The 23,304-nt window shown below is 39.6% G+C and overlaps 1 protein-coding gene across 2 annotated transcripts in view; it reads right to left on the bottom strand.

Moving 5' to 3' along the window:
• LOC128513138 (potassium/sodium hyperpolarization-activated cyclic nucleotide-gated channel 2-like) overlaps positions 1 to 23,304 on the bottom strand; it is a 68,274-nt gene that overhangs the window by 4,299 nt on the left and 40,671 nt on the right. For both annotated transcript variants that reach the window (XM_053486793.1, XM_053486792.1), the window contains exons 6-7: positions 2,895 to 3,041; positions 1,260 to 1,500 (exon numbers count right to left, since the gene is read on the bottom strand). In XM_053486793.1, coding sequence (XP_053342768.1) covers positions 1,260 to 1,500; positions 2,895 to 3,041 — 388 coding nt within the window. The remainder of the gene's footprint in view (positions 1 to 1,259; positions 1,501 to 2,894; positions 3,042 to 23,304) is intronic.

The following is a 23,304-nucleotide window of genomic DNA, read 5'->3' as shown; positions in this document are numbered from 1 at the left end:
ATGGACTGGCACCATCCCCCACCCAAATCCCCCCCGCCCCTTTGGCGACCATGTATACAGGAATATGCTGTATAGACGATATGTGAGTGAGTAACGTTACTACTATTACAAAGTATACCACACCTGCTTCATCTTTTACTACTACTGCTACTACCGCTGCAGCTGTTTTTACCCCTTTTTTCTTTCTGTCCTCTTCCTGCTACTAGCATACTTGGTACTACCGCTAACACTAAACTAGGAACAAAAACCAGTAATGCATTAACTGTGCAGTTATGTCAAAATCTCCAGTCTAACATATCTCATTTTCTAGTTCATGCTCAAATTCTAGCTGCTTATGCAAACATTAAATCCTTAGTCCTTTGCAAACCAAGAGTGTACACCTTTAAGATTATTGAAGTTCAGTTGATAAATTTGTTTCAAGAAAGCATTATAAAGAGGCAGAGCTTGAGTCAGAAGCCATTATAAATCAACTTTCAAAACGAAAAGGTCATTGACTATCAATTCTGGTTGGTTGTAAGAGTTCACCATTTGCATTATGGAGCACTGAGTGAATTCGGAAATCGCAGGGAAATAAACCACAGATGCCTGTGGAACATGTGCTCGGAGTTTAATTAAATGCGGTGCACATTAAGAGAGTAATTATCTGTACAGCCCGTACCCTTGTCACTGTAAACAATAGGACACAAAAAGCAAACACCTGCACTTAACAAAGCTAACTCAGAGATCTTTAAAAATCTGCTTGCTATTTTTTTTTTTATTCAGCTGACTTTCCGTTAAAACCTGCTGTTCTGGCTTTGTGCCCTATGAAAGCATATTATTGCAGCATCATGATATAATTATTTGATCTGAGCATGAATGTTTGCGTGAGCTACATCAAAAGGCTAGACACTTTGCCATACAGAACACCATAAAAAATAAACTCATTACTGAACAGGGATATAATTATCATGCTAGCTTATCAGCATGAACATTGTAACCGAATAAGTACTGATAGAATTATGCTCGTCTCATAAAAACTATAAAGGTAAAATTACCAAATGAGCTCAGGAAAATTATGCCATCATAAATGACACAGCAATCTCAAAAGGTTTTGATGGGTGCTATCACCTTGTGAAACAAGCTTATACACAAAATAAATCATGTCCTAAATCTTGTAGGGTCATAATTAGGATTTAGGCAGTTTAATTACAGAATGTGACACTTTAATTTCCGTTATAAAAACAGGTTTATTTCAAGGATGACAGGATACTCTACTTTACCTCCAAAATAGGAGCCGTCGGATAGCTTCATTCCTAGAGTTCCTTTGGTGAGGACGTTGACCACGCCGTGTTGGATGAAGTACATCTTTTTGCCAATGGTGCCTTCGCGGATGATGTAATCCCGGGGTTGGAAGACCTCGAAGCGGAGCTTAGTTAGCATTGCCGTGACAAAGTTGGGCTCAGCGTTGGCAAACAGGGGCATCGAGGCCACCAACTTACGGCAGTTGAAGTTTACGATTTCCTAGCGAATGATAAAAAAAAATGCACCAAATATAAATAATATATACAGCATGCAATACATAAAACATTAAAAGCATAAAGATTGAGGTCAGCAGCTTGGTGCCAGACAGGCTGTTTGAGAACTTTCCAGCTTGCCAGCTTCATTTTACATGCAGTAGTCTCTAGAGAAAGTTCAGTCTGTTCTGAGATGCTTTTCTGGTCACCATGGTTGTAAAGAGTAGTTACTCAAGACTTTCTCTCCACTTAAAATAGACCGGGTATGCTTCTCCTATTTCAGGAAGGTGCTTCTACTCATAGAACTGCCACTCACTGGACTTTTTTCGTCTTTCCATACCATTCTGTCTAAACCTAAGAGACTATAGTGTGTAAAAAAAGAAAAAAAAACTGTTATTTAAAGGTGATCAGATCTGATCTGGATCTAATCAGGCTGGAAGCCCTAATCTGAAATATTGTCAACCTATCTATTTTGTTTGTTAGTAAAGACACTGGAGCTTTGCATAAAGTATGATTTTTCTCATATAGAAGGAATTAAATCTCGACACTCCCTCTGGTTTTGCCAACAGTGATGCATCCCCCCAAAGTGCTCTTAGACATTTTACTTTACCCTCTGTCCAGGGATTGTTATTGCTCTCCATTTCCATACTGTGGTTAAGCAAACCGCTCCTCCTGAAAGCACGCTAAAATCAAGGGTGTGGCCTTTACATACATCGCAGTAGTAGCACCAAAAGATGAAGAAAGACCTTCTGTGACCTTCTTAACTTTCTACAAAATGATATTTTTTTTATTTCCATCTCAGTTTCATCCACCATGACCTCCCGCTCAAATAAAGTCCATGGAATGTCTGGACTGAGACACATACTGTATTTCGGAATCTGATTTGAATCAGTTTTATGGTTCAGACTACATCTGATTCCAATCAGATGTAGTCTGCCAAAATCGGATTTGGGCTGGCATTCTGAACGAGATCATATTTTCCCTCATTTGGATTTTTGATAGGAACATAAACTCACACTCATGTTCTGTACCTGCACGATTTTATGCATTGCAAGGGTGCCACATGGAAAGTGGCTAGTCACTTTAAATCCCGTGCTACTATACATACAGTATATGCAAACATACCTAAGAAGATTTTGTAAACATACCTAAGAAGACTTTCTCATTTTTACTGAAACGAAACAAAAAAAAAAATTACAAAATGCATTGTGGCTTTTCTGAGAGAAGGATTGCTTTGTGCAGTACAACGCATTTTACCGTCAGCATCCTTTCATTGTTTTGGAAAGTGAGAAGAGTGCTGAGGTAACTGCATGGCCTCCTGGGATTTTTTTCCATGGATGTTTACACACAGACATCTACACCAACGTTCCCCCTACACAAAGTGAGTGTGCTCTGTCTCACCTCTCGGAGTGGTTCGTTCAGCTCCTCCAGGATGCTCTCCTCATCAAACATCTTTCCCTGGTAGCGGTGCTCGTAGTAGTCGTGGATCTTCTGCCGGAAATCTGCTGGAAGTTTGTGGAAGGACATGTACTGCTCCACTTGCTTGTACTAAGGCAAAAATATACGGAAGAAAATCACAGATAGTGTGTGTTAAAGGAACTATGTCTGTCTCCACATATTTGCACAGCTACAGTACACCTTTGTTATAAGGGTTTACTGTAAGTGAGTATACTGTAAGTGAGTATACTGTAAGCTATATCTTCCGTAAAAACACAGTCTAAAACCATTTGTGATGTTATATGGACCCCTGAGCTGCCCTGATAGATCATTTCCAGTTTTCATGATAGTTTATGGTTTTACTTATTAAGCCAGCATGCAGTATCTTTGTATGACGTATATGACGTATATGTCACATCTTTCTACAGTATGTATTGTAACTATTATGACACGATACAACAGGTTTTTATTTGATTCACTCTTACAACACAAGGGGCTTTCAAGTCAATCCAGTACTTGTGATGAAATGTCTAGTGGTAAAACTGATTGATATTTCCAGACAACATATAGGTACAGTAACGACTCTCTTAGCCTCAGTAAACCATTTGAATAGTGCAAATGTTTTAAAGAAGGCAGTATGTCTGTGAGTAACAATGACAGTCCTGGCCGAGGTGAATCAGAACCAATTGTTCCTGGGAACATTAAGCAAGTGGAATGCTTTCAAGAAAAAAAAAAAAACCTGGTTTGATTACCAAAGATGTTCTGTTTTTGCAAGACAATGCATGACTTTATCTTTCCCACTGCACCGTTTGTAGAAACTCAGCTGGGAGGTATTGCCAGTTTCCCCATACAGTCCTGACCTGTTTGAGCTATTAAAGGAGTTCCTGGGAGGCCAGCGTTTTAGACGTGAAGCAGACAGTCTGGTCGCTACAGCATACTGAGAAAACGTTCCACCTTGATGGTATCCAAGCACTAGTGAAATGCATTAGTGTAACAGGGGATTATATAGAGATGAAAAGATGATCCATGTACACTGTAACTTAATACTGAAAGGCAGGTAAAGCTCCAATAATAACTTTTTTTTAACTATAAACAGCATGCCTGCACATATCCTTCTTCCCATACCTGTAGTACTACAGACTTCTAACATTATCCTAACGGTCACTGTAACTGACACTGAACGTATCATGATCATTTTTACTGTATGACTGGACTTTAACTGGTGAATGATATACTCAGGGTTTAAATACTGTAGGAATACACCCTGGGTGACAGAATGCACACAAACACACACACTCATTCACAGCTACTGTAGGGGTCATTTAGACTCATCAATCCACCTATTTTTTGGGAGATGGAAGGAAACAAGATAACATGCACAAAACAAATTTCTGCACCGCCAGTAAACCAGACAGGAGCACTAAATACTGTCTTGGGTAATAGTTTTGTTAAACAAATAGAACTTGTCGCTCGTTTAACTCTAAAGACCACAATGGCATGATTATTAGCACCATTAAGCTACTTTATCATGGCACTGCTCGATAAGCATTAAGGAGTCGAAAGAAATCTTGGCCATGATGGCTCAGTAGCTCATCGGGCTCATTGATAGCTTAATAAAGGTAAATGTGCTTAATGGTTGACTCGAGAGAGAAAACACATACACTATTCTCGATTGAGAATACAAGTGATATAGACTGATGTCTCTTTATGTTGGGGAAAAAAGGGACAACCTCAGAATAGAATCCAGACACAATGAGAAAAGTAACTGAATTATGTTAGATAACAGACATGAACGGAAAAATGTGTCAATTTGTGTTTTCTGCGAGACTTTGATTGCCTTAGGGATTCGACTACAGGCATATCATCACTGGCTTGATGGGCTGAATTACGAAATATTATCTGTCTCTACTCACACGCTGAAAGATAGCAGTAATCACTTACAAGCAAAAAAGTACTAGAACAAAACACACATTCATAGGCTTGTGCTTGAATGTGTGTTTCCCATGCAGGGGACTAAGACAGAGCTGTAATGGCTGTCTCACTCCTTTATCTGTGTTGTGTTAGGTGATTTATAGTTGCGTATTTATAGCTGTGCCATACTGTAGGCTTCCAGTGAGATGTGCAGTGGCGGTTAAGCTCAGGGACACTAGGAGGTCTCGGTGTACTGCTTCGTGTCAGCCTCCTTCTCTGTGATTTACAGCAGGTCTGGCTAAAAGTGCTAAGCTTCATCAGACATGAGCCCGACTGTCAATGTGCATTGACTCGCTTCAAGAAATATACACACGCACGCATAAAAGTTTGATGCTCAAACTAGAACTCGATATAGCCCTAAGCAGACTCAAGCATGATAAAAGGAACACACTTTAGAATTCGGATCATGTGCAAATCGGGTGACGGCGGTGCAAAGTGTGAAATCATGCAGATACAGATCAAGAGCATCAACGAATGTGCACAGGCAACATCAGAATGGGGAAAGAGATCAGAGGGTAAGTGACAGGATGCATCAGGCTGACTGGAAGACTGTATTTTATCCCACTTCTGTCAGCCGAGGATCTGGTCTTCTTTCGGAAAATGACAAGTGGTGCATCCATTTTTGCTCGCACCGTGGTTACAAATGAATTGATTTAACATGTTCACAAATGCACAGCGCCCAATAAATGTTTTCCTACAAACTCGACTCATGTAATAGTTTACTGTATCTAAAGTAGTGATGGGAAGTTTGAATCTTTTCGAGTCATTTAGTTCAAACATTCTTTTGATTAGAAATAAAATAAAATGTTGCATTTTTAATACACAGACCCCCAACACATCTTCATACACAAATTTTGGCTATAGTTCTAGTAATTAAAATATTACAATGCAGCTAACATATTATGATAAACAGAATGAGCAGCTCACCTCTCATATCTTCTGGTCTGAGTCAGTCATTTTTTTGATTGCACTGCATAGCGTCTATGGGAGTCACATGACAAAAGAGCGACCGACTCAGGCTAAAAGACTCATCGAGAAGAATCACTCAATTCTGTTTCCCGTGTACCGCACTGCATAGCGTCTATGGGAGTCACGGGACAAAAGAACGGACGATTCGGACCAAAGACTCAATAGTAACTACTCATTTCTGTTTCCTGTACATAACCTATGGAGGTTTTCTACCCAGTAGAAAATTAATGCATCACTTTCCGAGAGTACTCGTTCTTCTGAGTCACGTTAAAGACTCGCTAAAAAAGAACAAATCATTCATGAACGACCATCTCTAATCTAAAGTACCTTTTGGGCGTCCTTGTTAACTCTTATATACAGCAACACAACGGCTCATTCTCTAGACAATACGTACAAAGGCACCGCACCAATACTAACAATGTATTAAATAATCCCTTCAGATGGAGAGGATTCCATTCTGTTCACCGATAGCAAGATTGTGGATGAGCAATAAGAGAGAGGAGCATGGCTATTCCAAATGCCTCAGTTGTGACCTTCAGTCCTACACCCAGCTGTAATGATTGAGAGAAAGAAACAGACAGGGGAAGGGGAGACCGATGAGGAGGGAAGGAGAAGTGGCCCTGGAGGCTAAATGTCTGGGTGTGAATAATTGAGAAGAGTAAAGATTCCCTACAGCTCCGGGTATCAAACTCTTTTTCCCCTGAGGGACCACATTACATGTTCTTCTGCTAGGTTGTCTTCTAAGGTTGTAAAACATCATAATCTGTATTTAAAGTCAATAACAGAATAATAGAATCCAGTTATGAGAGGGTTTCCTCCAGGTACTCCGGGTTCCTCCCACAGTTCAAAAACATGCAGATTAGACTAATTGGCGTTCCCAAATTGACCGCAGGGTGTGAATGAGTGTGTGTATGTGTGTGCCCAACCATGAATTGGCACCCTGTCCAGCGTATACCCTGCCTCATGCCCTAAGTTTCCTGGGATTGGCTCCAGGCTTCTCGCGACCCTGTATACAGGATTAAGTGGTATGTCACACCAGGATTAAGTGGTAAAGCGCACCTCCGGGACAGAGGGTCCAGATTCCCGTCTGGGGTGTGTGTGAGTGGAGTTTGCATGTTCTCCTCGTGCTTGGTTGGTTTCCAGGTACTCTGGTTTCCACCTATAGTCCAAAGGTTATTTGGCGCTTTTAAATTGCCTGTAGTATATGTGTGTGTGTCCTGCAATGGATTGGCACCCTGTCCAAGATGTACCCCACATTGTCCCCAAGTCTCATGATGATAAGTGAGTTATGAGAGTAGAAACTACCTTTAATTTGTCTATATTCCTCTGCTACACTAGTGCTTGATATATCAAGGTATATAAAGTTTTCTCAGAACGCTGGAGCCATGATCGGATTGCCTGCTTCACATCTGAAATTCCGGCCTCCCAAGAACTCCTTTAACAGCATTAAAAAAGACATGTGGCATGGCTTGGAGCGAGGTCAGGACTGTATGGGGGGATGTGCCAATACTTTCTAGCCAAGATCGTGTAATGTGCAAGTGGTGTTCATGAATGATTGTGTGTACAGTTCCCACAGACAGATGCGTCTCTTTCGCAAGTTGGCGGCAAGTTATCAGTTGATTTTTTTACGGATCAGGCATTCCATTCTGGCCAGCTTGGCCGGAATGCCTTCAGGTTTTTTTGCGTTCATTCACTAAAAATTTCACCTGGTTTGACTTGAACACCACTTATCTATCTATTTAGGGGGGCATGGTGGCATAGTTGTTTGCACTGTGTCGTCGCACCTCCAGGTGGATTTGCACCCTGTCCAGGGTGTACCCCACACTGTCCCCAAAGTCTCCTGATAGGCTCCAGGCCCACGTGAAAGATTGAAAAATTAAAGGTCATTTGCACTGAGAAAATGATTACGTCTTATTCAATATAAACAGCAATTCTGTAATGCTAAAAATAGCCACATGTCTGTTGGAAAAGGTCACAGAAAAAAAAAAAGGAATGATTTCATTTGACAAGGTTTTGTTCTCTGCCTTTCAGCTCACAGTGTCTTTTTCTTCTGCCTAAGACTTATTAAGAAGCCTGCTTTAAAAAAAAAAAAAATGATTAGTCCTATCTGAATATGTCAAAAGCTCAACTCCTATTCTCATTACGCATTCGAGACATGCTGTACTGCTCCGCGTTTAAACATTGTCTAATCCAAAACAAAACACTTAGCCATCACACAGCAACTAAGTGGAAACTACGCAAGGCAGCATGTCTGCTAAGTAGATAAACCTTCAGCAGGGGTTGTGTGTGTGCGCGTTTGTGTATGTGTGTGTATTCTAGGCACAGCGTGTCAACCCTCCCGCAGCTCTGTCGCAGTGCCCTCCTGCCGCAAGTGAAGTTTGACTAATTTGAGGTTGGGAACATGCACCTCAGCACACACTCACCTGGGAGGTGCTTAACTCGTCCTTCGGATTTGGGCGGAAAATGGCTCGTTAAATTACTGAGCAACGCCACTGCTGCTGGCAGACAGGGCTGAGCCGAAATCAGTCTGCCCCAGAGCTATGTGCTGAACTACTCCTCACCCGTCACTTCAACTCTCGAGTTAAAGTCGTCAGCGACAGTGAATACCTCCAAGCCGGGAGGTTATTTTAATTCTGTCTTGAGAACAAAACTAGAGCATGCTCGGTTACTTAATAAAGCTTACAGAAATGTTCCCAGAAAAGAAATGTATATTCTGGTTAAAGAACTTCACAATACTTACTTCTATAATTAAATATCAATTATTTACTGCCTTGTCAGTTGCCATTTTAGAAGGGTCAAATTGTTGGCCTGCATCAAGCGAAAAAAACAACTAAGGAAATTTAAAATGACTAGAATTGTGTTAAGAACTGTAAAAGACGTTATTCAAACTACAATGCAGCCCTTATGGAAAAGAATAGATGGCAATATATTGTAAAATATAATGTAATATATCAAATAATACATTTCCATATATAGAAAACTAGTGCGTATATTTAATAATATATTGCAATATATGCATGGACCCTGTATGGATATATACTGTATAGATTGCAATGAAGACAAAAACTATTATATTTATACTTTATTAAAACTTTATGGATGTTTAAGAATTATACACACTTTCTCAGTGGCTCTGATTAATTGATTAATTAATTTTGTTCAAACTACATTAACATATAAGCATGTTGTAAAAAAAAAATAATAAAAAAGAAATATATATATATACAGTGGAACCTTGGATTACGAGCATAATTCGTTTCGGAAGTGGGCTCTTATTTCAAAACACTTGTAAACCAATTTTTTTTTTTCTATAAGAAATTATTCATTTCACAGCCCAAAAAAATAAATAAATAAAGTTAAAATAAAACAAATTATCCCGCACTTTTCCTTTTAAAAAAGTAAAAATAAATCCTGACAGATAAGTGTTATCGTTAATGCGTGCAGGCGCTGTGTGTCTGTGTGTAATGTGCGTGCACACACACAAATTAACAGAAAGACTGTTTTATCAGAAAAATTTGCAAGGAACACCGCTAATGAGACTCGCGTGAGCGTAAAATAATGAAATCACTGCTGTAAAGTAAAACAACAAACAAACAAATTAACCTGCACTTTACCTTTGAAAAAAATTGCGACAGAGCAGTGTTTCTGTGTAGAGCAGAGAGTGTGCGTCTGTATGTGTGTGGGAAGCCGAGAGGAGGAAGGTAGGGGGGCTGTAAAGGCGAGAGAGAGAGAGAGAGAGTGTGTGTGTGTGTTTGTGTGTGTGTGTGTGTGAGTGTGTGTGTGAAGGAGCACAGTGTCAAATTACGTGTGCGCACGCACATAACGACTAACTACAAAGAGTAAGAGAAAAAATGGATCTTTACCCTCTAATGAGACTTTCTTTTGCTTTATACGCGCGCACATGTGTGTTATAATAAACAGTACACGCGCACTGTACACACATGCTTAGAAACACAAAATAAAATATGTTTTACGCGCACACACATGCTCACAGTGTTACAGTATAGTAAACAGTACACACGCGCACGGATGTTGGCTATACCAGTAAGAGACGCGCACTAAGACCCAGCAGGGGAGACGATTACCCACAATCCCGCAGCACAAGAGAGAGTAAAACCGTTGGCTCAGTTGTGATCATGTGACGTTCGGCGTTAAAACACTCGGTACTCTTAAACCAAGACTTGCTAATTTTTAAAGTCAAAATGTTTTTAAAATCTTTGCTCGTCTTGCAGAACACTTGCAAACTGTGTTACTCGCAATCCGAGGTTTCACTGTATATTATTCTGTATATTGTGAATATATTTTTGAATATGAATATCTTTTTTATGTTAATTATTAGTTAGTATCAGTTAGTGTAGCAACAAGGAATATTAACGTTATAAAATCTTTGCAATTTACCATTAGATCAGAACACTAAATCATTTAATATACTGACAGTTCATGTATAGGGACATATTTCCTTTGCTTAAGAGAGCTTATGAAAGGAGATCATTTAAATGCTTGGTGAGGTTGCATCATAAAAAACCCGAAGTAGAAATCAAAGTTATGTTTTATAGTAAAATTAAGAACATACAGTATCCACACACACACACACACACACACACACACACAATGTGACAAGAGCCCACAGGATTTGGACTAAATCTCTGGAGACAAATCATTAAAAAAGGATGATATTTGCTAGGGAGCACAAAGATTGGACTTTGGAGAAATAGAAAAAGGTCGTGCGGTCTGAGGAGTTCAGATTGACCCTATTCTATAGAGATGAGTGTGCATAAGGGAAGGGAAGCGCATGAAGCGATGCACCCGTGATGCACTGTACAAGCCTCTGGAGACAGCGTTATGATCCGGGATTGCTTCAGTTGGGTGGGTGTAGGTTCAGCAACGTTGTGTGGCAAAAAAATAAAGTCAGCTGATTACCTCAATGTACTGAATGACCAGGATATCACAAAAAAGTACTTCGATGAAATTAAAAGAAAAGAAAAAGAAACAAGTAACTAATTACAGTGGAACCTCGGATTGCAAGTAATGGGTTTTTTAAAAATAAATTTTGACTTTTGAAAATGAGCAAGTCTTGGTTTACTAATACAGAGTATCATGTGTCACGCATGCGCTTCTTGTTTTGATGCCGAGTGTCACGTGATCACAACAGAGCCAACGTTTTTTCTCTTTTGCACGCTGCAGAATTGTGGATAATCATCTCCCCTGCTCGGTTTTAGTGCGCGTCTCCCACTGGTACAATCAACATTCGTGCACGTGTGTACTGTTTACTATAACACTGTGACCATGTGTGTGTGTGTGTGTAAAACATATTTTGTGTGTGTGTGCGTGAAAGCCGTCATTTCAAGAAGCAAGTCTTATTAGAGAGGTTAAATTTCTCTCTTTCTTTCTCTCTCTCTGTCAGCCTGCATGCACACGCACGTCATTGGACAGGGTGCTCCTTTCCCCCCTCCTATCGCCTTCACACTCACACACCCAGCCCTCCTCCTCTCGCCTTCACACAAACACACACACACACACACACACACACACACACAAACACACACACTTAATGGAAACACTGCTCTGTCGCGATTCTTTACAGCAGTGATTCCGTTAGTGTGCGCTCACTCGTGTGTCATTAGCGATGTTCTTTGTTAAGTTTCTCAATAAAACAGTCTCTCGTTAATGTGTGTGTGTGTGTGTGTAAGAGAGAGAGAAACTCAATTAAGAGAAGAGGAAGGGTTACTGTGTAAGAAGAGAAGAGGGAGAGGAAAGAACACCCACAGCGCGTGTATGCACAAACACAGTTACATGTGTGCATGCGCACACAAACACACACACATGCGCGCACAAACACTAACGGAAACACTTATCCGTCGGGATTTATTTTTACTTTTCTCAAAGGTAAAGTGCAGGTTAATTTGTTTTATTTTCACTTTATATTTTGTGTTAATTATTTTTATGCATTTCTTTTTTGGGCTGTGAAACAAATAATTTGAGTTTTCATTATTTCTTATGGGGAAATTCACTTTGATTTACGAGTGTTTGATATACGATCCCGCTTCCGAAAAGAATTATGCTCGCAATCCAAGGCCCCACTGTATTTACAAGCTTTAAAGGTTTATTTTGCCCCAAAACATATTTTAATCTCAATTCTTGCACTATTTATGTCATTAACTAGAGGTTGACTTGCTGCATAGACTTTATTACTTAGTGTAACAAAGAAGCAAAAAAAAGCCGGCTTAGTTAAATAAATATGTGAATGTTAGCAAATTAATGAAAATAACCTCAAAATGTTTTTTTTTTTTTTTTTAGATTAGATGCAATTCATGCCGTCTGTGGAGGCGAAAGAGACACTTCATTTTAATTAAGTCTTCACATAGTGAAGACATTATTGATGCAGGGCCAGGTGTGCTCATTCTCCACACTGCAGTCTGGTGAATTATCCATATTCATATCCATACAGATAGCTACAGCATTCACTTTTACATTCTGCAGCATGAGAAGGTCACAGTGTAAATGACATTAGGGGACTATTCTATTCTATTCTTCACACTGATGATCTTTATTGGATGGAAACTAAAATGACTGAATACTAAACCTTTGAAAAATATAAGAAAAGGGACCTGAATAAAAAAATGTAAGATGTAATTACACACAAGAACAAGTATTAAAATCTAATAATACAACAATAAAGTAAAGTGTAAACATGCCAAATGTGTGCCTAGTAGAGAATTACTCTCATATTTTTCCACCACTAATCATATACTGTAGCGTCTCGGCCTTCTGGATATTATATCATAGCTGCCTCTAAGTAATGTAGTTGTGGTCCTTGCTAATCATATGACTATCGGCATTTTTACTGTAAGTCGACTCGGTTATTTGAGTCAGATGACCTCCGGGATCAATTCTGGACTTGTTTGTTAAAGGTTTTCATTTCATAACATCAAAGGTTCACATTTTTATACATTGTTTGTCAATGATTTCCTTTTATTGCTCTCATTTATGTTTGCTTGAAATTATGTGTGATGAGCATACAGTATGCTCTAATTCCAAATTTAACAAGTATTTTAGTTATGCACAGTATATACAGGAGTATCATATATACAACGGTTATAAATGTAATAGTGCCGTGCCTAAATACAGTAATATAATTGTCGTCCTTGCATTTTTACAATTACCCTAAATATTTGATCGGAATTTGATTCCGAGGCTTTCCGGGATTGATTCTGAGCTTTGTTTCATCATCACACATGTGCAATACAATTATCATTTAAGAAATAATTTCTGCTGTGTAGATTATTTTATCAATCTGTCAATTCTCTTTGTGATTCTTTGCTCCTTGTAAGACTGTGCAAACCATTTGGCAGACATTTGACATCCAAACATGAGCATCTTGCTCAAGGACTTGTTTGTAGTCCAAAGCCTTAATCACTCAGCCACTCAGGCTTATAGTATCAGGCAGGTCCTCATGCACCGCTACCTTCAAGCATGTCTTTCTCACTCCAGATCAATTGTTGCAATTGTCACGAGAAGTGCATCCTAAGCCATGCTCTTCATGCAAATATGTGCACCACAACCACAAACTGAGCTGACTGCAGTATCCAATTTCCAGTCATATGCAATTCCATAGTGTTATACATACAGTACAGTACAGTATATTGACACATAACATAGAACCCATTACATCAGTGACCTAGAGAAACATTTTGTAACCACATATGCTTTGCACAAATGAGCTGCTTCTGAAGCACGATGTAACGTGACACGACGTCCAGTCCCAGGAGTATAGATACCTTACATAGATGGTGCAATCCACACCCAGGCTGACTTGAGGTGAACCTGAAACCACATACTGTGATTTTTAAGCAGACCAGGGACAGCTTTTCTGGACTGCACTTAAAACTGAAATGAATCAAATAAAATGTCAGTTCATGCTGCTGCAAAGCCCATTTGTGCACATCTGTATCGAATGACACATCTCTGAGAGCTCTCAAATGTCCCAAAGAGAAGTGAACCTTTATAAGCTGTGGTCAGAACATCTAGAGAATATCATTCAGGTCTTCCAACAAGAAACATAGATTTGGTTTAGACCTAGTGTTTATTGCATTGTATTTGCTGCATGTCTTGGCAATTTCCAAACCTGTCCAAGTTAGGCAACTATGAGCAGTATTGATTAAACCCTGAACTAATTTACTCACTGTGACCAAGTGAGCAACTTCTCATACTGTAGACGCTATAGAGCCCTGGCTAGGTTAAGGATCAATTCACTATAGGATGCATATTTTTAGCAGCGCGCAGACAAAGAGTAATGGCAAGGCGCCATATTAGATAAACGGCCAGAGATGAGGGAAAACGGAGGTGATAAGTGATAAGGAGCAAGAGCAATGCGCTAGAAGACAAACGACTGCTGGAGCCTAATAGTGAGAAAAGACAAAGAAAGAGAATCATTCTTCATGCTTGGCTCTTTGGACTGAACTGCACCTGAACTGCAGGTGTATCTAATAAAACCCAGTGGAGCTACAGATGGAGCTTATAGCGTGCTTCAACTACTGCAATTAGCCAGATGTGACTTGCTCATCTATTTATAGATTACTCACTCTCACTCACTCATCGTCTGTACTGCTTTATCCTGTATTCAGGGTCGCGGGGAGCCTGGAGTCTATCCCAGGAGACTTAGGGCATAAGGCGTGGCACACCCTGGGCAGGGTGCCAAACCATCGCAGGGCACACACACATACACACACACACACACACACACACTCACACTATGGACAATCTGGGAACACCAATTAGCCTAATATGCATGTTTTTGGACTGTGGGATGAAACCAGAGTACCCAGAGGAAACCCACTAGGAGACTTCATGCACACAGAGGCGGGAATCGACCCTGGCCGAGAATCAAACCCGGAATCTGGAGGTGCAAGGCGACAGTGCTAACCACTACACCGCCTTAAACAAAACAAAAATGGTGTTTAGATATTTCAATACTAAATTAGACATATTTAATATATAGGAAACTATTCTTAGGTACTTAGGAGCTTATGGGGCGGTGGCTCAATGTGTTAAGAGATCGGAAGGTCTGTGGTTCAAGCCCCGGGTCTGCTATAGGTTGCCACAGTTGGGCCCTTGAGCAAGGCCCTAAACCCTGTGTGTTCTGGGGCGGTGTATAATGGCTGAACCTGCGCACTGACCTCAGACATCTGCTAACAAAAAACTTGGGATATGCAAAGAATAAAGAACTTCACTGCACAGTAATGTACTGTATATGTGATGAATAAAGGCTGAACTTAACTTAATAACATCCTGAAGGTATTGCCATGAAGGCCCACATCCTGAAGTGTTATACTCATCTAAAACAATTGTTTTCAAATATAACGGCTTATTATTTACTAAAGAATGTATAATAATTAAAGAATCTGCTGGTCCATTTATAATCCATTTCTACAACTAGTTCCTCGTGTCTGAGTCATTCCCTCACCAGACTGCCTTTTCTCTCTCTTTCTCTCTCTCAAAGGTAATAAGCCAGAAAAAGCAGCATATGTTATCAGGAAATTGCAAATCATTCTATCCATCCTGAACAATTTTCACTGTCTGACGAGGTTTACCTCTTACTGTCATAATGTGCTGTCACTGGTGACTCCTCCCCCAAATTACCCATATTTCTCACACAACGCTTTCAATACACTCCTTATAAAACGATGTTGTTATTGCAGTTTAAAGTTGTTATCGGCATGATAGAGCAATACACAACGCAACAGGCAGATTGATATAAACCTTATCAACATGGTCTTTTAAAAGCATTGTGGTGTATAATGCACATTCTTCTGTTCTAATGTGTCACATTCTATTCATACAGAGTACACACTGATCAGACATTTAAACTTTTAATCCTTTAATATTAAAACCACCTAGGTTCTAGCTTTGCCTTGTGCATCGTGATGTGGTGGGATCAGACCTCAATGGATCAGAATCGTTTGTCTGGTGCGTCCGTTTGTCCTGGTGATGTGTCCTTAATCGGATTAGGATCTTGGAAGTTCAACAACTTTGGTCTCTTTGCCCGCTGAGCCACATACACAGCAGGCTGTTCTGCCTTTGTATTGTGGCTAGCATGGACTTTTCCCAGCAATTTGTGCTATATTAGCTTGGTCTATGGGATTGGACCGGACAGGCTAGCGTTTGGTCCCCATGTGTGGAGATGAGCTTTGGGCGAACATGATACTTTAACAAGTTTACTGATATATAATTAATAATCATTGTTATGTTCACCTGATAAGTTTTTATTTATTTATTTTTGTGTTAAAATAAGGCTGTGTATTTATTTAAGTATATATGAACTAGTTATTTTGGATATTTGCAACTTACTGTAGGTTGTGCTTAATGCTACAGTAAATGTCATTACAGTGTCAATTTAGTCATATGGTATAAAGGCCTTTTTCATGACAATTAAGGGGGAAATTGACATCAGAAGGTTTTTATAGCATGAAAATGTTCTACTCCAGTTTTCATATAAAGTACACTACATGGCCAAAAGTATGTGGACACCTGACCATCACATTAGGTGTTTTTTTTTTTTTCCTGATTTTCCCCCTTACTTAGTTGTGTCCAATTCCTCCCCGTCACTAGGGGGCGCTCCCACATAAAGGTTTCTACTACCACTGGGTCAGGAGGGCACACTCGGAGGACAGCGCTATCCGCTCCTTCTGCTTAGGTGAGCTCACAGACTGGCTCTGAGAGAGCTCAGCGACTGGCTCTGAGAGAGCTCAGCCAATCAGCTCTCTCTAGACCTCCGACTGCGAGAGGTTACAGCACCCCCCGGGAATCGAACCAGCGATCTCCGGATGATAGGGCGAGCGCTTTACCACTGCGCCACTCGGACATAAATTTAAATAGAACTTTATGATGGATGGGTTGAATGAACCTGAGTGGCCCGATCAGTCGTTAGCTCATTACCCCATTATCACGAAGTATTGAAATGTGTCATGTTGTCGTGTTGTCACTTTGTCGCTGATGTTTTCACATTTGCAGGTGCACTTTACGTTGTCTCTTTTGTATAGGACTATGTATTTCTGTTAATTAAAAAATCTGTCTTCTTTCAGCTACTTAGCTAATTATGTTTCTTAAATAGCTAGTAGCTTTGTTTATTTATCGTTTCACTGTGTACTAAACTGTACAGTATATGGTTGAAATGCCCATAAAAGCCTACTTGACTTGACTTGCGCTAGCTTGCTCTTAGCTTAACAACTCAAGGCTTTCCCTGCTTCAACAGAACAACCCAGATCCAATGTCTACAACTTATTCATTTATTTTCCTGGTAATTACCTGCGGAAATGAGCAACCACCGTTTTAAAGCTTATGATTAACATAAAATTAATTCATCATGCTCAAATTGATACTTTGCATGCCACGCTAACAACACGGATAGCGCAAATTATGTACTCAGTAGACAATAGACAACTAAACTTGCCGCAGGAGAAGTTTAAAATGTCAGGGTTTGAATGATGTTTCTGCTTTTTGCCAAATCTTCTTGGCACAGAGAGGAAAGCTGTAGGCTGTAAAAAAAATTTTTTAAGTAAATTAAGGGGTTTTTAGTTTAAGAAAGGAGCTGCGAAATGTGTGTATGTGTGTTTGAGGTGACAAATGAAGACACATTGATGAGTCTGCCTCAATCTCATTTTTTACTACCTAATCTCTTTCTCCATCTTTTAGATTTACTACAGCCATCCAACTTAGTTTTATAGAGGCTATACAATCATTACTGGATAATGTACACACACACACACACACGCTCACGGACACAGACACAGCTTCGCACGTATGCACACATACTGTCAAGCAGAGCTAAAGCAGGTCAGGTGCCTGAAGGAATCGCACGCAGTAGACACAATCATTTAATGCAGCATATGCAGAGGGACATGAGTGCTGTTTTTGTGTCAAACGTCACCTCCAGGCTGTGAGCACCCACCAGTAGTCAAATCTCACATCTCAATGCTATGACTTTGTTTGTGTTGTGCGAACACTTGTACGTGTTCTCGGTCGTTATAGATAGAAGGCAGAGCCTCTGCTCTCACTTGAATATACCGTATTTCACCAAACTACAGTATACAGATGTTTTACATACACTTGGATCATTGGCTTCAAAACTTAAATGAAATAAAAATGTTCAAGCAAAGAAAAAAATTGTCATAATTATCTGATCATGTTTTTCGTGCTACAATGATCAATCAAGGACACAGCTGTCATAATGTCATACGCATGCTGTTTATTTCGTTATAATGGATTATTTATTTATCTTTTGGTTACAGTGAAGCATGTTTGTTCCATCCAGAGAAAGTCTCACCGCCATATGTTTGTTCCATCCAGAAAAAAGTCTCACCGCCTTTTACAAAGCAGATTTTATTTGATATATACAGTACACTGTCTGGCCGACACTCAGTAAAACTCCCACACTCAATAAAATTCCGGCACTCAATAAGGTGGCCAATTCATGTGTGAAAATGATTCCTCATGCTCACAGGAACCACTCTTTCACCATTTAAGTCTTGAAATATGCTTCTGCCATCAGGAAAGAAAAACTCCATAGATGTGATACCCTGATTAATCAGTACATTCAGGTCATCAGCTAACTTCGTTTTATTTCCACATAACGTTGCTGAGTCTAGCACTCTGAACGACCACGGCCCCCTGAAGTTAGAATAGTAACTACAACTACTTATATCAAGTACTATATGGTAATTAGGGTGATTTTGTTTGTTTGCTTGTTTTTAACTCACACTACGCATTCGCACTGTATGATCAATCAATGCAGTTCATATGTAATGTTCTGTATGATCAATCTTACAATCCTTGTTTTGTCGCACATTTATAAAAAAATCACTTTTTGGTCATTTTAGACACTATAAACACAACCTCTTCTCTTTTTTCATATTAACATTTCTATATTTTTTTCACTTAAATTTCCATGGCGAAGGATACTGAACTGACGTTTGAGTGAAAACATTTTTGTTGAAGCCCCTCGTCCACCCAGGAGGGGCCACATTGTGAAAACAACGACCTCTAACCCCCATAACACCCCCCACCCCAATCTGCAATGTGAAGAAAACCTGCCTATCAAAGTTGTACGTCTGCATCCTTAACATTTCACATTATACTACTATTATACCACAATAAGAGACAAATCAGATCCTGAAGCTGCTGTATAATTGTTACCATTTTAAAGTTACTGTTTATGTTGAATTTAGGCACACTGTGAGGCTAATGATGTTGCTAACGATATCTCGCATTGCATCTCTAAACATACGCATAGGGATAGACATTTGAAAACAGTTCTAATGTTCTTTAGATGATCTGTGTTGATTACTGATTAGCAGATGAACTCAAAAGATAATCCAGCTTCTTTTGTGTGAGTAGGAGTAGACGAGCCATCTTCTCATATCCAAAAAGTGGAACTAAACCTATGATCTGTCTGTTATTTATTGGGCAAACAAAGATTGGTTGTTTGAGGTAAGAAAACGTGGAAATACTCAAAACTAGATGTAAATATAAAACCTTTCTGCAGTACCTCTGTGGAGGCTTCCACAGAACATCTACATCTAGGCATTTGGAAGATGCTCTTATCCAGAGCAACTTACATTTTTATCTTATTATATATATATATATGATATATTGGTCCAAGGGACAAACAGAGGCAAATTAATGGTGGTGTGGTTTGAACCTGGGACCTTTTGAACCATAGTCCAATGCCTTACCACCAAACTAACCCTGACCCTCCACCACTTTTTTTTCCTTCAAGTTAGAAGAAAGAATCTTGTTGAAATTCATATAGAGTTTTGTAAGTGCTTGGAAAGCTTATAAGGAAAGCTGGTAACTCTAAATGATATTCTCTTCTCCAGCAGAGGTAAGTTTTGGCGTTGCTTTCCTGGGATGGTCTTCATGAGAGCCAGTTTCATCATGGTGCTTGATGGGTTTTGCATTGTTCTTTCAAGAACAGTAAAATAACAACTGACTGTTGTTGTTGCTTAATTTCATAATTCCATAAGTATTTTTTCATAGTTTATCAAATTTCCAGTATTGTTCTCGAATGTAGAAAAATAGATCAAACTTGTGTCCAACCTTTTGATGTACAGTATGTCCATGAAAAGAAACTAGAACTTACAACTAATAACATGCAGTTGTTGTAAAAATACAGTACTTTCAGTGGTTTCGATGTGAGCTTTATGGAACATTTCAGTACACAAACAACATAAACAAAACAATATTTGCTGGCTAAAATAAAAATGGAATTAAATTTAATTTAAACTTTAATTGTCACATACACAACCATACACAGAATGATATGCAGTGAAATGCTTATACAACCTAAAAAATTTTTTTTTTTAAAGTAGAAATAGCAAAACAGAAATATAAAAGGATTTTACTGCACTAGGAGAAATTGCATTAAGAGAAATGTAAATTAAAACATTAGGATAGGACTAAAAGCAGCCTTTCTGTTCACATGCATACATTCATCAAAAACTGTAGAATGTCATGCCTAGGTCTATGTGCATTGCCACAAATACATATACAAATTTAATCTGTTTTTAGAGGCAAATTCGGGAGCTCTTAAAGTGAAATTTTGTATAGTGAAACGCATTTTCCCATAGGAAATAATGAAAATCTAGATAATCCGATCCAGTCACCCAAAAAATATTACCAATAATTTAAATTTCCAACACTATGATTATATTTTACATAAAAAACAATCAAAACATTTAGAAAAGACATATTAGTAAAGTAAAATATGAAATAAACATACATTAAACTTAATCTTAATTTATGATTCCTCTTGGCACCTTTTTTTCCTGCTACCATCCTTGATAACATTCTTGGGACCCATTGCACAAAATTGCATAAAATGCAAAAAAAAAACAAAAAAAAAACAATAACTATAAAGCTTCGTTTGGCAAATGCCTTGTATGCCGAGGCAATTTTATTAGCTTACAAAATATAATGTATTGTTGCAAAAGACATATGTAAGATAAATTATTATTCATATTAAATACTAGACCAGTCTTCATTTCCTCACTGACATGTATGTGTGCGTGCACATGGATGCTATTTCAGAATTTTCTGGCTATGCCAAAAAAAAAAAAAAAAAAAAGTGGGAGGGGTGGGGGGAGTTTTTGGCAGAGATTAACTAAAATTGCGGTGAACAAACCAAATCAACTGATGAGCCACTCATCACTCTTTCCAATGATTTTACTGCGGTCTCTACAAACACGTTCCTCCGTGTACAAAGCTGAGTGTGCCAAGTCCTCGAGGAAGACAAGGTCGAGCATCGTCTGCAATCAGTCTTTAAATATGCTTTTCATATGATTCGTTCTGCAAATGTCATCGATTTGCACCTCGTTGTGAGCTCTAAAGTCCGTAATTACTCCGTTGCCCTAACATGGTTCAAAAGTGTGATGAGCGCCCCTCCTAAGGATCCCAGAGTGTGTAAATATGCACACTAAGGACGATAACCCTACTAGAAATTCTAGTTTAGCCCACATGATCAGGTCTTATGATACACCGCAGACCTGAACATGAAAAGGATTGATTAAGTCAGGATCATGCACAGGATAATTATACACCTCCTTAGATGTAACTGTAGGGTCTTTTCATCTTCTTCCAGTTTTCGAATTAGCGGAACACCTCTCTGAAAACCCGGAAATGTCACTAATTATGAACCAGGAATGTAAGAATTAGAATAATACAAACAGAAAAATACTGCGTGCTGGTTATTGACATAACCTGTCACTCTCGATCAGCCAACGCTTGTGTTTTTTGGTTGAAGTCGCGCCTTTAAAAGAGGAACCGTGAATATATCCTCTCATGCGGTGTCGCATTGGCACAAAAGAGATAGGATTACACTCTGAGTGCTAAAAGGAAGAGTATAGTGGAAGATGTGCGGGGTGGAGAGGGGTTTGAGCCACTCTCATGTAATAGTCACCTTTACAATAAAGCAGGGCTTTGAGTGACAAAATGATCTAAAACAGTTCTTAAATACGGCACATAATGCAGGCAACCTCTTACACGTCGCCTACAGAAACACTCGGTCTCTCATCAGCTTATTACTCTACCCTCAAGGACACCAAACGAGCCATAGAAATGTGCGCACGCACACGCACGCTTACACGCACACACACACACACACACACACACACACACACACACACACACAGTGTATATCACCTTCAAAAGGACATCCGCAGAACACTGTTTTGCTACCTCGGCAATTTCTGCCTGTCTAGTGGGATGCTGTAATATCTTAGCCACACGCAAGCACGCACACATGCACATTTATACGCACACACACAAATGATCCCACCCTAGCATGCACGAGCACACAGCAGGACACAACCCCTGCTTCTCAGCTGAGGCGAATCTAATTGCAGACTGCAGATCAGTAAGTGGGTCATATATAGGCTTGAATACACACTCTAACACAAAGTGTGACGAAATGGGGGAGGCAAGGATGCAAGTGCAATGGCAGGAATGTTTTCTTTGCATGCATGCAGTATTTATAGGCACTAAACAAAACACAAAAAAATAGAACATGAACTTATGACATTAGCTAGCATTAAACAAAGAGATAAAAACAGAGACTCACTGTCTAATAATGGACACGCCACGTGAAAGTATAAAGACAATCATGTGGACAATTAATGCTACGCAAAAAACAATGAAGCTAAAAGGATTCCATAAGGCAACTTGTTGGTGGTGTCCTGTTGGCTGCCGCCATGATGGGGTTGACACGTTTTATACGCTGGATGTTTTTCGTTTTTTTTTTTTTTTTGGATGCAACCCTTTAATTTTACCCAGATTTAGGACCAGCACTGCATCCAATGGATGGGGTTTGGGAATTGACTGGGAATCAAACCTAGCCCTTCCACATAGCAAGCAAGGAACCTACAGTACCACTAAGCCACCAATGCCTGTTTATGTAAGGCAAATGCAAAGTTTGTGAATCCAGTTAAAACAGGAAGTCATCGGTGTACTGAAACACTAAGAACTCTACAAAACAAAGGTCCAAGAATGTGATCACTGTGGCAGCCACTCTACTTTCCCACATCTGTCTCTTCAAAGCTGAAGCTGAGATAGAATGGAGCAGAGTTCATCCAGAGGCTTGTTGGCTGGACCAAAGCTGAACTGGGACTGGGCATGGGGGCTAGGTGCGAGCTTGCTGTGTGAGCTGTGATAAAATTTGGCATGGGAGCATGGCATGGAGAGGTGGAACTGAACTTGGCATGTGGGCTGTGACAGACTTAGGTCAGGCTCTGGAATGAAAGTTGGCATGAGTGCTGGCCCGGAACAACCCATGGGCAATCAGTTGATGTTTAGAATACTCAAACTTGGCAAGGGAGCTGAGCTGAAACTAAGCATGGGAACTGGGCCAGAACTTAGCATGGGCTCACCATAGAAGGAGCCATCT

This window comes from Clarias gariepinus, chromosome 25, assembly GCF_024256425.1.
Source record: "Clarias gariepinus isolate MV-2021 ecotype Netherlands chromosome 25, CGAR_prim_01v2, whole genome shotgun sequence".
Taxonomy (NCBI): Eukaryota; Metazoa; Chordata; class Actinopteri; order Siluriformes; family Clariidae; genus Clarias; species Clarias gariepinus.
Note: the sequence above shows the minus strand (reverse complement) of the source record. Positions and strands in the feature narration are given on the sequence as shown.